Genomic DNA, 17378 nt, shown 5'->3' on the forward strand with positions numbered 1-17378 from the left:
TAACCTGTCACAGAGATACACTTGTGATGCAATATACAGCATACTAATCCATATGTGTGGATACGCTTCTAAAGCAGGTCTTCTTTAGTTGTTCTACAATACTGTGTGTAATTCCTCTCCCTCTATGAAACCAGTACTCTGCTTTAGCCTGTTTGAAACGAAGCTGCTTCTTGTTCCTCCCAGTCTTGCATTCTTTGCTTCTCTCCTCACTGTAATTAGTTTACAAGACTACTTATCCAGATGATTACTGCTTTTAAATGACAGTCATCTTTTCTTTTACTCCAGTACATTGCTGTGTATCATTTTGTCTTGCTATCTGAATATCCAGTTCTCTAAAGCATTTTCTCATTACGTTATCTCCTGATATGAGGCATTTTGAAATACTTCATGAGAGACATTGTATGAAGTGAATTGAATCGAATCTTCTCTCCAAGTCAGGGGCTTTCAGCATCTTTCTCTAGCTAAGTCAGCAGAGTTTTTGGCACCAATGCCAGGGTGTAATGGCCATGCTTTGCAGCTCAGCTATGAGCTTGTGCCCTTTTTAGGGAAAATGAAATGACAGTGTCAGTACCTGGAAAGCAAACAGAGGACAGATCAATATTTCCATTTATGATGAGGATGGCAAAATGAAAATGTTTGGTGTATTTTTGAGTGTTTTAACGCACACACTGAGATAACACTCTGTCTACCTACATCTGGTGTTGGTGCTGAATGCGCATGCAGGGGGTATATGCATGTGTATGTCAGGGAAGAAAAGAGGGAGGGAAGGGGGAAATAGCAGGGCATGGAACTAAATTGCAGAGCAAGTAGTGGAAATAGACAGTGAAAAGCTTCTTGCAGGCAGGCAGCTTCACAGGGGAGAGCAAGCCTTTCACTGTCTATAAAATCATGCCTTGCTGGAGGTCCTCAAGAGTAGAAGGGGTAGCAGCACCTAGAGGCACTGAATCTCTCACTGTTGTATTATTGCATTCTATGCACTTAGCTACTGTAAAAACCAGCACACTGCTTCAAGAAAAGAAAAGGAGGAAGAAAGGAGAAAATTACCAAAGGGAAGAAGAAGAAGGCGGCAATAAAATTGGAAAACAACCCCCTGCCACAGCTCTCCCCAAGAATACTTCACATCAAAGAAAAACTGCAGAGTAAATCGTCACGGAGTTAAAAGTTAACTTCAACTCCTTCCATTGTGATTTGACACCACTATGGAACAGTACTCCTAGAATTTGAATGGTTAGTCTGTAGCACAGGGTATTAAATCCACCTTAATCCTGTTAAACATAGATGCCAATAAAGAGAGGCACTTTCTCAATGGCATTGTGACAAAAGCTCTCCACACTGCAAATTCAATATGGTTAACAAAAAAAAACCAAACCCCAAACCCCCCCAAAACCTGGATTAATACTGAGCAAACAACATCAGCATAAGCAGGCTTAGAGACAGGAATTGCTTTCCATATGCTATGGCATCAGGTTCCTCCGGATCTTCAGATACCAGTCTGTAAATGTTACAGACATTGTTTCTCCTGCTTGCAACTGCTGTTGGGTGGTGACCTTCTTTGCTTGCTGATACCAATTTAGCAGTTGGTACAGTTTTTCTGTGATTTGGTACTGTCTGTTGTTTGCTGGTACCAGATGGATACCAGATGGGTAACTGTGGGCAATGGTTCCTCTGTGTTCCAGTCCCAAAAATCACTGCCTATAGGGTCAGTCTTGTCAGTTGACTCCTAAGTGGCACTTCAAAGCTGCATTCTGAAAAACCTCAACATCTGTTCCTTACTCCTAATGACCTTAAAAAAAAGTTGCAGACATACTTTCCTTTATCCAGGAGTTACCGTGCATCTGCAGGAAAAATACAACCTTACAGATGCTCACAGCCATCAAACTCACTCTCGCTAATGGCAGCTCCAGGAGCCACCACCTCAACTCTGAAAGCCAGCACCAAATGTGAAGTATAATCAATATATTCTTTTCCGTGGTAGCTCCAAAATGTAGGAGTTCAGAGATATTTCAAGGCATTTTTCAAAAAAGTACTTTCAGCAGTGAAGTGAAAGAACAAGAAAATATAAAAAAGTGGCTTTGAAAGGCAGCAGGAATACCTGAGGGCTAAGTTTAAAGCATGGAGGGAAAGCAAGAAAAGATAAAGTGATGGAAGAGATCTGTTAACTATTAATTTCTGATTGGTCTTTCAAAATGTTGACCTAGTTGTCAAACTATAGACAGGAGCTGAAAGGTCAGTTAACAAGTTGAATATTGCCTATTGCAGTTACCTCCTATGTTATTCCATACAATTGCTTTTGTTTCTAAGAAGGGAAAAAAAAGTTGATTTAGGACATTACACGAACATTTTGGTAAATTCTCTAGATGTGCTAGAGCAGAATGCTGTCTACAGAAAAATACAGCTGACATCAAAGCATGTTCCCCACCCCCTGTCTTGCTTCATGGAGAAGTTATGATAAACAGGTTATGTGTTCCCTAAGGTTACCATGGAAACTCTTTCTTTTCAGGCCATCATTTGCAAAGGTAAAATTTGCATTAAAATGTGATGGAATTTGATTTTGTGCATGTGTGTGTGAAACTCAAGTGGGGTCATGCTACCAGGCAGTATAGTTGTTATTTCAAACCCAGGAGCATACGCTTAAGGGAGGGATCTGTTAATCCGTGTAAACACCTCAGTGACCAAATTACAGTTTAATTGCTAACTTGACAGGTATCTTCCTAGCAAATTAAGAGAAATACATTAAAAATTAGCTTCAAACACAAATGTAAATGTTCATACTGATCCACTGGTGGGTATCACTAGATAGCATTTTGTTAAATTCCCCTATAATCATTCCACAGGAAAGATTGAATTTAGATTGCCAGAATGACTTTGTTTTGATGATGGCAGACCAGAGATGGAAGGCACAGGCATGTATTTCAAATTATAAATTTTTATTTTATCTTGAAGAAGTTATCATCAAATTTGACCTATAGAATATAATTTAATATAACCATGCTTACTGCATTACAAGAAACTCTTGAATCCAAGTGACTCCCTTCATTTTGAGTCACATAGTAACTTCAAAGTCAAAATTTCACTCTAGCTATCTGCTACTCTGACTTTTCTTGGAATAGCTGATGGTGTAAAGCATACACCTGACCCAGGCTTCCCCAGGTGCCTTCAGAGCTACTGCCCTTGTTTGCTGTCAGGTGCAGCACTGGCATTCCTAACACAGAAGGGCATTATTTGTAATAGTAATTTTGACAGTCATTACTCCAGCCTAGCAAGAAAACAGATGAATAGACTAAATCTAGAAAGATCTTACAGTTGATGACCAGACTGAATTGCAGAAGAGATACCAGTATTTGTCCTCCTGCTCAGTTGTACACATTCACAACTTACACGCTGAACTCGATATACTACTTTATGAAATCTATGCTACTCTGGGCCACTGGATTATTCACATATTATCTGTCCTGAACAGCAGGACACCGTTGGAGGCAGTGGGGTCAGAACTCATATTTCTGCTTGCAAGGCAGACATTCCAATATCACCTGGATTACAGAAGACTCAGTATCTCCTATCATACAGGACTTACAACGTACCATTCAGCTGGAATGACTCTACGTAATATTGGGCAACATGACATTTAACACAGCAGTCAGGCCATTTGATAAGGAAAAAGCAGCAAAAACACAGGCAGTAGTATGTGTTGTGCTTGCTTTCTTAGAATTTAGTGTCAAAAACACTTGTTCAACATAAAAAAACCTCGATTTGTGTCTCAAAACACACACAAAAATCAAATCAAAATCATCTCTTCAGATTAGGTTGCATGGTGCCATTCTGACTTGGGAAATTTCTGCTTACAAATTCAATGTACTAAACCAAGCAAGAACACTAAAGAAGTTTTTAAAAACCAAATGCAAACAAAGATTAAGTTGATTACTAACTTTTGCAGAACTCAAAACTCAGCACATTTGATAGAAGAAATGTATTCCAGTCAGATTCTGCACGGAGCAAGAAGGAAGATGTTACTTCTCCCTTTTCCAGTGTTTTTTAAGACTCAGACTTAGGGCTGAACATTGAAGAGAGCTGGCCTTGAGCAGAACAGTCAAAGTTATGTACAGCACCAGCCTTACGGGATAAATGCAGTTCTCTTTTTTCATATTTTGTACTTTATTTTAATGCAGTCTTGATATTAGATTAGCATCTGCACTACAGACCTTAGACTGGGAACTAATAAAGTTATCCACCCAATCTCCCCATGTCTGAGTCACTGACTTTCTTTTTCATTTTAAATAATTATAACGTTGCCTGTTTGTTGAGAAAAATAGGGCCTTTATATATTCATAGATAATTGCTTATACCCAGCAACCAGTGATACATTCTAATTACTTTTCACACCTTGGCTGTGAAAAAATCTTGAACTTTTTAGTGTTTAACTGCAAGACAACAATGTAGCCAGAGCACTGACACCCTGACTGCTGAAGCTGCATCTAGGATGAAATTTAACAACCAGTTCTGCTAAGGCATTTTGCAGTGAGGAACTTCAGCAAAACTCAAGAAGACCCAAGGCCTCCACCTCAGATCTTGTGCTGCAGTAATGAGAAGTGCTGCACAGTTACACAACAGAAGAACTCAATCCAGAAATCAAACGTAATGAAAAGTCCATTATTTCAGTTGGCTTCTGTCACATACTTAACTATAACAAATACAAGATCTGGGCTCTCTAACGGCCTCAGTGACACAGTTGTATTGCTTGACCCAGCTTCTTTCAAGCTCAACCCTTGACCCCCAAGTTCTGCACACACTGGGCAATCACTGCTGTTTGCCTCACTGAGGTCATTTTGCTTTCCCTGATCTTCAATGGACAAATTTTGCAGTCCTTTGTCCAAACCACTCTGTTTTTGCAGGATATTATCCCTAGCAGGCAGAGCTGGACAGTGACCAGCATCTTCAGGCAAGGGGGTGCTGTCTGGCACAACAGTAGGCAGGCAAGTCTTTGGATCATTGGTATGTTTTAGGGAAGAGATTTCTTTTTAATCAGCAACACTGAACATGAACATGACCCAGGGAAATTAAGTTGTAAGAACTGAAAAAGAAGTCAACCATGTCAGCATCCACTTGACAAATGCACCGGATACCTGGTAGTAAAGGCCAAAGCTTGTGCCTAAAGGGGGTCAGGTTTGAGGCCTGAGTTCAGGCCTGATCCAGCAAATACCTAAGTGTATGCTTAGCTTCAGACATGAATTTCAGTGGCATTACAGACTTGTCTTGTAATTAAAAAGTGAGTGTTTTAACTGAGGCCCCCTTTCAGAAGGTGAAGCAGGCCTCTTACTAATGGCCTGAGGAAGAGGAGGTCAATTTTAAAAGGAAGCCTGCTTTCCACCCACCCTTATAGTCAGACCCAGGAGCAGCTGTATTTGATTCTATTGGCGTGTGGGGCACTGAGCTGCTGGGGGTTGGGACCAAGCTGTCACAGAGAAGTATCACTGGGGGTGAGTAAGGGAAAGCTCAGGGTGCAAAGTACTGACTTTGGCAGCCCCATGCGCCAAGGCTCGGTGTTAAAATCTCAGTCCTCTTCCAGCTTCTCTATGTGACGCTGGCCTGAGATTTGGCAGAGTGTGCGCACATGCTCAGGGAAAGTGGCCACACAGTCCCCTGTCTACAGAGTGACCACCAAGTAGACAGAAACTTGTTGAAGCCTATACTGACAGGAGCTTGCCAAACCTGAAGCAAACTGCAAAGACCCAGCTACTACTGAGAACTGAAGTCAAGCCAGGTTATAGCCTGCTCCAAAAAGGTTATTTGTGCTCATTTTCTGTGCCCCACAGAATAAAAAGCCCACAGACAAAAGCTGCAGAGCTGTGGACTATGTGCTCAAACACAGTAACTGTTCAGCATACTAAACAGCGTGAATTACCTGCTTACAAACTCCCCTCATCAATGTAATTATCAGTTAGAGATTTGTTTCTTGCCTCCCTTAACATATTGGCAAATTAAGCAAAATATATACGATGGAAAATCTCTAGGGCCTTTCATATCATATCAAGTTGATCCATGGCAGCTGTCATGATCTTTGCAATGCCCTACTCAAATCCTCCATTTGGGCAATATCAGAAGAACCTATCCTAACTGCAAAGGACATGATTGCTGGCACATTTAGAATCTCTCAGTACTGTGAGCCTGCAAGGACAGCCACAGCCTGGCAGCACCACACGTTTTGGTCTGATTTCTTTCAACAACTTGTATGAAGTAAGAGAAATGCTTAGTGTTTGTCTTCCTCAGAATCACCCCCCTGCGCTGAAAAAAAGCAAAACCCAGCTATGTGCTGGGGCACCTTGTGGAATAGATGGCATGAGGTATTTCTGGAATTCACATAATATTGTAGGGTATAAACAGTACCAATGAGCTTTGATAAGACGACATATGGCACCAGAACTGTTTCCCCTGGTAAATGAGAGCATGTACAAAGTGTATGCATGAAGACATGAGCATTTCAGACTCCCCTCTGGTTCAGATAATCTGTGCCAAATCTAACCTTTGTATAAGTAGGAATGATTCCAAACAAGTTATAGAAGTCACTCCTTATTACTAGTATTAATGGAATTGAATTTGGCTCTCCTTGCATGTGCCATTTGGAATAGTTTATTTTTCACATGAGGTTTGGCAGGGATTTCTCCCAAATAATTTTCCCCCAAAACTACCCCCAAAAGCTGGCCAATTTCAGAATTCCTCTTAGTTAGAACAGCTCTGTACAATACATCCCAATCTGAAACTTTCATTAAGCAGAGACAAGTTGGGGCCATAAAAAGTTCTCGATCAGTAAGTTGATCATACATTCTAATAAAATGTTTTGTGTACTCTCTTAATTAGTATTCTAACAAAAAATACTTCCGATCCGTATTTTTTAAAGCAGCTATACTTTAAATACGTTATTGTATTTTTCTTGTATTTTTCTTTTTATTTAATGTTTTCTACTAATAGTCTGTGGACTCAGAAAGTCTGGAATTTGCATCAGTTTCTGCTATATGGTTTCACATAAAATTGTCAGCTTCTCCCATTGCGCTAGAAGACAGGAATGTTACTATTCTAGAAGTTGGAATTCTGGTTTCTAACCATAGTCCAACATAAATGTTTGCGTGTTTTAGGAACCTAACCTATTTGAAATACAACATCCTGAACCTGGAATTAATTGATCATGAAAAGTACAAACAGCTCCTTATTCATCCTGAAGGAAGCGCAGAACCCTTTGACACATTATGGAAAAATAATGCAGTTATTAATGCTCCTTTCTTTGTTCTCGTTGAGTTTTAGGCTTGGAATCCTGCCAGGCACACAATAAAGTACATGGCCTTTAACACACACAGGCATGATTCTTCTTTCCTACTCTCAGCTGGGAACTGACAAAACTCAGTACATTACAGGTTTCTTTCAATTGAAATGTCCACAGCCAGTATCCAGAGACCGGTTTTCTTGTATCATTAGGTTATTTACAAGCTTGCAAATCCGATCTGCAAATAAGGAAATGGCTTTTAGAACCAGTTAACCCAAGGACCCGTACGGTGAAGCTGATGTGGTCACTAACAGGTGAAGAACTGTTTGCAGTGTGGCCAGTGTTACCTGCAGTCCTTGAGTGTACATTAAAAAGATAAAGTTTCAAGGATTTACTGCCATCCTGAAGGAAAGAATTGATGTTTTAAGTAACTGGATTTGTACAAAGTCTGTAAGACAATCCAAGTAAATCCTCAAATAGATGATTAATTCCTCATTATTTAAATGCCCTTAAATACAAGTGCAGATGCTAACTGCATGGCTTCATCTTGACAGCTCCTTAGCTATTTCTCATGATCTGCTATTAGCCTGTGCCTCTAAAGCCCTGAAAAAGACTGTCCATGAAAAAGCCTTCCAGCTCCTAGAGTGACTAAGTTCTTGCAGCTTATTCTTACACAGTTCTTTCAGGGTCTGACTGATACTGCAGCTATGATAATAGTACATAAACATCTGCCTCATTCAGGAGACCCAGATTAGGTTTTTATTGGGTATGTTCACGAGTGCTCTGAGTATCTGATGTCGCACTAAGACATGAGCATGTATGCACATGCCTAAACCCTTTTTAGAGCTGATACATCCCAATATTCCCTAGCTGTCAGAAAATGTTAGGGTAATCTCATTTTACACTGACAACAAAAGGCATTCAATTTCCTAGACAATATTTATACTTGTTATCAGCCTGTCCTTTGGCTAACCAGCTGAGGTTTACTTTAAGCCTTGTGATCCACCATACAGAATTTGGTTTATCATTTATACTAGTTATAAACCTCAAAAGAGGGGGTGGGTGATGGGGGGGAGAAAGTCCAAAGGATGCAAAACTTGACAACAAACCAAAGCACAATGGAACTAGAAAAGAATTTTAAAGGGTCTGGCTCTATAGCAGAGACAGTGCTATATACATTCATCTGTTTATGGAGACATACTAAACTGAATTATTCAGTTCCTTACAAAAAGAAAAGGAACAGACTGTGGGGAAGAGAAAGCAGAATGAAGGCGCAAGAGAGCAAAAAATTAATCCAGCAACAGATGAGAAGGACAGAGGAGAATTGGAAAATGGATGCAGGGGGGAGGAATGGATGATGAGAGAATAGCAGGCCTATTTAAAATGAATTTTTGACCTTATTTTTAAAACATTTATGGATCCCAATTGCCTGTCATGAGATCATTTTCCCTTACAATGCTAGCTTTTCAGCCGGCTCTGCACTTTAACTTGATTTATCCCACTTAAAAAAAGTAGATTGTTAGAAGTACCCCTTCTATTAGAAATTCTGTCCCACTACAGTGTCAGCTAAAGGCCACTTGTCAATGTCAGCTTTATCAGATAGAAATTTGCCTCATGAGTTCTCAGATACTATTTTGGAGGACAAGACCCAGGGTCCATTTTTGAGGCTGCTGATTTGCGATGGGATAGTGTCTTCTCTAATTATCCTCTGCTTTTCCCAACTTATCTGCATGTTTCATGAGATGGTGGGAAGTGATTACAGCAGCTGCTGCACATTAGAAAGACATCTTATAGGAAAGTTGGCTTAGGTAAAACAGTCGACTGAGAAAAGTAAGGAAAGGACTAATTGAGTCTTAAAAATACAGAGACCCAGCATTTCTTTTCCAGCTGCAGCTTCCCTGGTGCCATAACTTCCGGTGTGAAGAAAGAAAACTTCTACCAGAAGGTTTTCCTCCTCCTCCTCCTCCTCAGCTGTCTGTTGTCTCTTCAAAGAAAGACTTGACATCCTGAAGATTAGAGTAAGTTTTTATTTATTCACAATTACGCAGTTAAGCATCAGCATGTCTCTTCACTGATAAGTAAAGGTGGAAAAAAATCAGCTGTTGTTCAATCTGTGTTACCACAGTACTGCTGAGGGTCAGCTGCCCAAGGTGGGAATGATGGCATTGCTTACAAACTATCTTGAGGACTCTCCTGGCAAGATGCTTTGAGACATCTGTTTTCTTTTTAATATTTTGATCCTATTTTGTTCTTTCTTTTCCATCTCTGTAGATTTTAACACAGGTATTTTAAGGGTAAAACTACACGCAGGAGTAGAACTTTCAGCCATGAGTTAAAAGAGAGCAAGCTGTGGCTGCAGTATTTTCAAGGCTAGAAGACAGTGCCTACAAAAGCACAGCTGGATGGATCAATGGCTGATATTGTTGCAATGAAGAGACCAGAAGACTTTGAAGTTTAGAAACCACTTCAACGAGAAGTTGAAGCAACAAACTTCAGAGTACCAAAGCCCTCAAGGTAAACTCTGATTTTTGAGCAGACTGTCGTTCCTCACAACGAAAGTATTTACAAATATTCCGCACTGGAAGGACAAAAAGCAACAACTCTGCTGCCACTATTACAAATCATTATTATTTCAAGATTTAGATACTTTAAGCACCCTTTCAGGTGCTTTGATTAAGAACAACATGCCTCATGGGAAAAGCAAAGCTTTGGAAATCAGTAATCTCTGGGCATTATACCTAACAGAAAAGGCTTAGAGAGGATTACCTAGAAGAAACCTTTGTGAATCTTGTGAAACCACACTGGATCATAAATCTCAACCTCATCTGAGCATTAATAAGGTTTTATCAGTTTTAGATAAGAAGTAGAAATCCTCAGGCTCCTGAAGAGGTAGCCCTGACCCAGTCTGAGGCCTGTCAGGACACTTACCACAACACAGAATTTCACCAGAAAGACACATTTGATGCATATTCTTATTATAGTTTACAAAAGCAATTCAGAAGAAGAACGGAAGGTACATTGACTCACAAATTTGGGTCACAAAATTTAAGGCAGTGGATTAAAGTTAACTGCTCTAAGGAAAGAATTATTTCGCTGAAGATGACACTTTTAGTAATTGAATCAGAATAATATATAAAACAACAGTTTTGGAATTAATGAACAAATACATATGATAATTTATGTAAAAAAACCCCTTTTAACTCTCTATCTCTCTGTGATTGCAATAAATTCTAGTCTTGCCCAGGATTTTTTGTACTATAGTCCCAGTCATTGCAGATTTCACTTCATCATTCACACCAGTAGTTTGGAGACATTAAAACCAATGTTAGTTCAAACTTCAGATGTATATAGATTTTAAAGATTTTAACATAATTCTGTCTTTTTTTAAAATTTTGAATTTAGCATAAATTGCATTTTATCAAAGTTACATTTTTGAATGCTGGTTGCTTATAATTACTTCTAAAGAGACAGAGTCCAAGTTCAAAACTTGCTCAGGCAGAGCTCTTGAGTACCCCTAGACTATGGCTGTTGCATTTATTTAACACATTCAAAAATCTGGCACTGTTGATTTAACCTCTGCTTCTTCTATAGGTTATAGGTTACTCTTCATCAGTGGGGAGAAGACATACTCTTCGTATGTCTCTGTGTAGTGTGAGTCCTAGATGTAAAACAGGGAATAATACACCATGCCTGTAACACTTCTATAGTGTTTGTAGAATATTTTAATATCTTTTGATGGCAGAGGAACAAATTATTACATTTTTCACCCTTTAAAAGTTATAAAGGCTGTAACGTGGCCAGATTGCTACTGTCCCGTGTGCAGAAGGAAGGGTAGGACAGACATGCCTCTATTTCCTCCCTCTGACTTTGCAGCTAAGCACAGTGAGAGTCTGCTCTTCTAATGCTCTTGTTAGCCCAGAGAATTACTGGATGAACAGCCAGAGTACCATGAATCCATCTGAAAAGCCTTGATGTTACCACATGTGACAAAGTTTGGCAGTCACTCTCCATCTTGGGCTTAAAGGAGGAAATCTGGGCCTAAATCAAACACAGTGAACCGACAAGCTAATTTTAGCCAAGTTCTCACTATTAAATTTTTTTTTGGTAGGCTGGCATGAAGGATTTCTCCATTCATATAAACTCCCTAAATTCATGTTAAACTGATACAGGATTTCTAGAAAACACAAACAAGTCAGCACCTTCTGCTAACTCTGAATGTTGCAAAAGCCCTTTGGATCCCATAGTGGACCTACCCAGAGCTGGTCGTAGTCAGAGAGCTGCGTTCTTCCCTCGTCGTCCTCATAGAAGGGCAAGCCCTCCCGCCTGGCCTGGTGGTACTCCTTCCGTAACCTCTGGATACGATCAGCATTCCCCCCACCTGTGCAGCCACTGAGGGGAAAAAAAAATCTAAATAAAACTCCTATGAACACACATATCTGAGACCAGGTACACACCCGAGACAAATTGATTATGTTTGATTTTCCTGATTTGCATAGTTCCCACTGGCCCATATCAGCCTTATTTTTGCTTTCTTATATAGACAAAGCTGCTAAATGTGAACTTGATCCCTGTTTTTAAAAAAGGCTGTCCCTGTCCAAAGAACTTAACAATTCCTGTACAAGACAAGAGACAACAGATGGATGCAGACAGATGGGGGGCACAAGAAAACTTTTAACATTCCTGTGAGCAGCTATAAATGACTATCATATTTTAATAATAATAATGATGATGATAAGCTGACAAAAAATGTTTCCTTTTGCTCCCATGCTAAATGTGGAATTTCCCTAAAATTACATATGTTCTAGGAAAAGAATAAACTACTATTCACAGAGAAGCACAGGAAAGTTTCGTCTCATGAAAAAAACCAAACTCCCTCCCAATTATACAAAGAACTCAAACATCAGCCATGAAAATCCAGGGGAGGCAAGAGAGATGGGAAAGCCCACTATTAAATCTTGACACCATCTTTTTAAAGTGGTAATTAAACTGTAATTCACTTAGTAATCCACAAAGACTCACTTGTATGCAGGACTGCATAGACTGAAAACTGCTCTGGTAAATCCAGTGGAGTTGCTTCGTTTATCAAGTTAAATACATGCCTTTCTGTGGGTTTTGACCCTAGTGAGCCTTCTAAAACCTTACAGCTGGGCTTGTACAACTGTGGAAGCTCAAGCTATAACCAGGAAGTATTAAATAAAATCCTGAAAATGGCTAAGAATTCAAAAACCTCTGGTCATATTTAAAATTAATAATTAAAAGTTTCCTGCAGCTACTTCCAGCCCTGCTGTAGTCAGCACTGGGGTGAGTGCTGACTGTATAGCTAAGTAGCATTTACTGGCATTCACAGGGGATTATTAATTATACAATTAATTTGTGGCTGCTCCTAAACTCAAACCATTGTTATTGCAGCACATCATCATATATTCTCTTAATCTACAACCTTAACTCTGCCTCACCACCAGTGGACTACAGACACAGAGATTTATTCACCTGAGCACAGACTCAGTGGAGCAGCTTGCTACATTGCACTCCACTATGAGTATGCCAGAAATCTAGGGAAGCCTTTCATAGGATTTGCATAGCAAACTGAATTTGGACAGCACATACAAAATATTGGACATAAACCCATGAGTTCAATAATACTTAGCTTCTAGTATCTATCAGCAATATAGACTGGTTGGAAATTAACTACCAACTAAGAGAAATTCCATGTAGGCTGCAAATGCAACTAAATATGCAGTTACAATTGGAAATATGTACTTGAGGCATGAGTATGTTTCCATGAAAAATCAAATGACTTCCTTTCCTGAAGCCTAAGTTATCCATCCACTCTACAAAGTCCCAGAGGTTTCAAGCTTCTCTGGCTGACTTACTGAAATCTTCCAGAGCATATGAAATTTTTCTCATGATCTGCCAAGACAGTGCAGAAAGCTTGCATATACTCTGTGGACTACTGAGGGGGAAAAAAAAGTATATTCCCTCTTCACCTTTATTCCTTCCACAGATAAATGCCTCTATTCCTTGCATGAATTCTTGTCAAATAGTGGAGAACTATTTCCAGTTTGCAAAACACTGAAACTGAGGTCTAGCTAATGGGGACTATCACTCAGAACAGTGAAGTTTGGTCCATAGCTCATGAACAGTACAATACCTGTGAAATCCCCTGACATTACTTGTGAGTACAGATAACATGTTTAATGAGGGCTGCTAACATATAGATAAGGCCCAAAGTATAGTCCCTGTTGCTTTGCCAACAACATTGCCCAAAGCAGCACTAGCTTGGAGGGAAATACTGAAATACAGGCAATAGGTCTAGTTTGATTCCAGCCAATCTGGCTCCCTGCAGCTCTCTGCAAACTGTATAGCACCTGTCACCAGTAGTCTAATGGCCACATACCCACTTTCTACCTCTAGGTACTTGTGTTGAAGAGGCAATCTGAAAATACCACACACATTGGGTTTTCTCCCCCCTTTTAAAGTTAAATCCAAGATTAATACATTTTAAGAGATAGTAACAGGAGCCTGTGCTCTACTGACTGTAGATCTCTGGTAGGTGAACTTCCCTCTGCTCAAACCCTTTGAGCCAGCAAGTGGAAGTGGTGCTGCAGAGTTCAAGCTGATTATATATATTACAAGACAGGGCTTGACAGATTTTGCTTTGGCAAACCTCTGCCACGCAGTATTAAACTACAAACCCTAAGCATGAGAATGAGTAGGAACATTTGAATGAAAGATAACAGCACATGGAAAGTTATCCATCTGGATTAGTGTGAAAACACAAGCATAATCTCTGTGGAAACAAGCAGCTCCGTGAAGTCTGATTTCCTGTGCTTCTCTCCTGTGGGTTCTCTTGTGTCTGATAATGGTTCACACTGCAGTGTTTCCACTGAATGAATGCAAGAGCATTCATCTGGGTCTCTCTAGCAGGCTGCTTATTTTCACTTTGTGAAGCTTTGTGTTCCAGTATCTCTTGAACATCAAGTCACCAGTCAAGTCTGGTCAAAAATGGCCAGCAGGTTCAGAATTTGTTAGAAAAGTGAAGGGGACAGGTAGGAAAAGGGTTGGGTCAGTACATCTGCTTCATATTTTCAGGATACAGTTAAAGCACCACAATTTTTTTTTTCCCCACCAGTTTTTAGGCACAAATGTAAAAGACACTGGCTTTTGAAAGAGCTGCATTCTATCTTACCATGAAAGTTTTACCCACTCCTGAGTAAAGTGAGATAAATATGATGCCCTGTGCAATGCTCATGAAACAGTTCTGAATTTCAAGTTGGCTCCTGACAATTATGTGAATATATGAACCACATTCAAACTCACCAGATGAATTCAATCAGCACTGTGCAAATATCGCATACATAATCTATTAGTTTACCCCAAAGAAACTGAAGCATTGAATTCAAGCAGAATGAAGTCATCAGTAATAAAAAAAAGAAACCGATAAGGCAATATTAAAAAAAACCCAACACAATATTCCAAGATTTGCAGAGAAGATCATACATTGACTGTAAACTATTCTCCCCTCTGTCTATAAATACATAATTAAAAAATATTGGTTTGATCAGATAGCGGTTCTCAGACAGGGAAACAGCAGATGAATACCAGTTCAAATGTTTCAGATGCATGACTATTTATACTGAAAAGGGACCTGAACTTACAGATAAAATATAAAAACAATGCTCCAATCAAAGTCAGCTTACATTAAGGACACTTACTGAAGCTTTTCAGCAAGCCTAGTAAGTACAGCAGACAGATTTCTTTTACAGTAGCTTTACATTTAATGCAGTGCTCTCTCCTTGAGGAGATATAAATATTACAGTCATCATATCTACAATTTTGTGCACACTTGCTTCCCTGACATGGCTCTGGAGCCATGCTACCCGTCCTTAAGGAAACCATGCAACCACACATTTACCATTCCCTCCACCATCACATGTTCCCAGGATCCAACATTTAATCTACTCACGGGCTTCTCTGTGTCGTAAGACTGAGAGAACCGTTCACTCTGCATTTTCCAACTGATTTCAGAACGATTTCCTAAAATTGTGCTACGTGTAAGGAGACTGATTCAGAAGCAGCTGATACTGGGAGGTTTAAAAATAATGTCTCCGTGTAGGAATAAATCTCTGAGAAACTTCAAAAAGAGTTGTGAAGACCCAGGTGCTGATTTCAAACAATAGTAACAAAACATGTCCAAAATCCCAAGCCATAAACAAGCTTAAGAAAAGTTCAACAGCTCTTCCAGTAAGCTGCACACACTGCAAGGGATTTTTTTGAAATAGAAAAGAAAAAAAACTCTTAACGTGAACATTCAAAAGAGGAAAAAGCACATTCCTGGCAGTCATTCTGTAGTTTTGTTAAATACAGTCCTTAAAACCAAAGCTTTCTTCTGGCTTGGGAGAAGGATAAAAACAAGTCAGTGCTATCGTTCTAACCCACATGATCGTTCTAGTCCAGCTGCTGGGGCTGTACCACCAAGTGGGTAAAGAATTGCCAGCAATCACCTCCCCGGCCCCGTGCCTGCACCTGTCAGAAGCACCATGCAGGGCCCACCTTGCCCACTGTGACTGAAAAGGGACCGGCTTCGAAACAGCCTCTCAACCGATACAGCTGGAACAGACATCCCAATACAAAAAGGGAACCATAACGTAGCAGGAACTGAGCTTCAAGCTCTCTGACATTATGTAAACTCTGTGAAATTTCACCGCATCATCTCTGAAGAGAGAGATGAACAAGAACCACAGCAATAATATAATATATCCAATATGACTAGGTTTTTTTCAAAGAATCGAAACACCATAATCAGTATTAAATATGTATGGCTCAGGTTTTGCACAGTAAAATCTCCTCTGTGTTCTTCCTCTGAGTTGCTAATCTGGATTTCCATCATTCAAGTTAAAATGACATTTTTTAAATCAGTGAGTTACTGAAGCTTTCTTGATAATACAAAATTAAAAACAAGTGTTGCACATATGAAGTAAGATGAACCACTTAAAGCTATATATAAACATACATTTAAAGAGGCAATAAACATTTTGTTTCCAGTGGTTTTCCTAAACACATCATTATTGCACAGGGCTTTTTTGCCAGCCACTTCTTTCAAACACTGATTTCACCCAGCTGACTGTCAGCCCCCTAAGCAAACAACTGGTGCTTCCAAGTTAAAATAAAACAAAACAAGCAAACAAAAAAAGAAGAAAAAGAAAAAGGAAAATTATTCTTTTAGAGAATTTTCTATTAACAAACAAATCCAAGACAAAATGTGATTCACAGACTCTAAAGAATGGACAATCTTCCATTCACGATCTGCTAAAAAACAAAACTAATTTTACATACTGAAAGGAACACAGTGGCATACAAAGATATACAGTATAAGGGTGTCCAACAGAGCATGTAAGAGTATCTTTCATTTAGAGTAAAACTTCCATTTTGAAGTTATAACAAATAAATATTTGAGTAAGTTACTCTTTCAGTTCCAGCCCTTGCATTTCTACCCTGAAGTAGAAAGTATCTTTATTGCTTATGAAGGTATTTCTGCAACCTCAATAGGAAGAAGGAATAAAAAGAAAGGTGGGAAGCGATAAAAAGAAAATCAATAGTAAGAACATTAATTCTATAATATTTCAGCTTTCATCTTTGTCACCACCAAGAGAAAGAGATTTTAGAGAGAAATGAACATTTGTTGTTTTCATATGAAATAGTATTGCAAGGAAAGACTGGTCAGAAATGCCTTGCTGACATCACTGATATTGCCTTGCAGGTTCAGGAATCACCTTTGATGTTCAGTCAAAGCCAGCCTGGGTTTTGGCTACACACACCCCACACTGAGGACCCAAGTTAAGAATGACATCTTTCTAGGAACTGGAACCATGGCTTTACTGGTCTCCACAACACCAGCTTTCTTGCTCTGGGCAGGAATATACTTGATGTATACACAATTACTGTCTTTCTCAGTGGAGAGGGGCTCGAAAAGGACACTTGATTTGGACACTCGGGCAAAGTAGGTAGACTTTGAGTCCTGTTCCATTTAGGCAGGACTGTCTGAGAAGGTCTGCTCAGAGGGACTGATGTGAGAGGCATTAGATGGATGTGTTTCTCTCTATGCACATAAGTACATACAAAGAAT

The 17378-nt window shown here is 39.5% G+C and overlaps 1 protein-coding gene across 1 annotated transcript in view; it reads right to left on the reverse strand.

The window, feature by feature from the left end:
* The window catches only part of PARD3B (par-3 family cell polarity regulator beta), a 403293-nt gene that overhangs the window by 39715 nt on the left and 346200 nt on the right, over positions 1 to 17378 (reverse strand). Inside the window, exon 21 of the mRNA XM_048309307.1 lies at positions 11506 to 11641. Coding sequence (XP_048165264.1) covers positions 11506 to 11641 — 136 coding nt within the window. The remainder of the gene's footprint in view (positions 1 to 11505; positions 11642 to 17378) is intronic.

Source organism: Corvus hawaiiensis, chromosome 7 (assembly GCF_020740725.1).
Source record: "Corvus hawaiiensis isolate bCorHaw1 chromosome 7, bCorHaw1.pri.cur, whole genome shotgun sequence".
Lineage (NCBI taxonomy): Eukaryota > Metazoa > Chordata > Aves > Passeriformes > Corvidae > Corvus > Corvus hawaiiensis.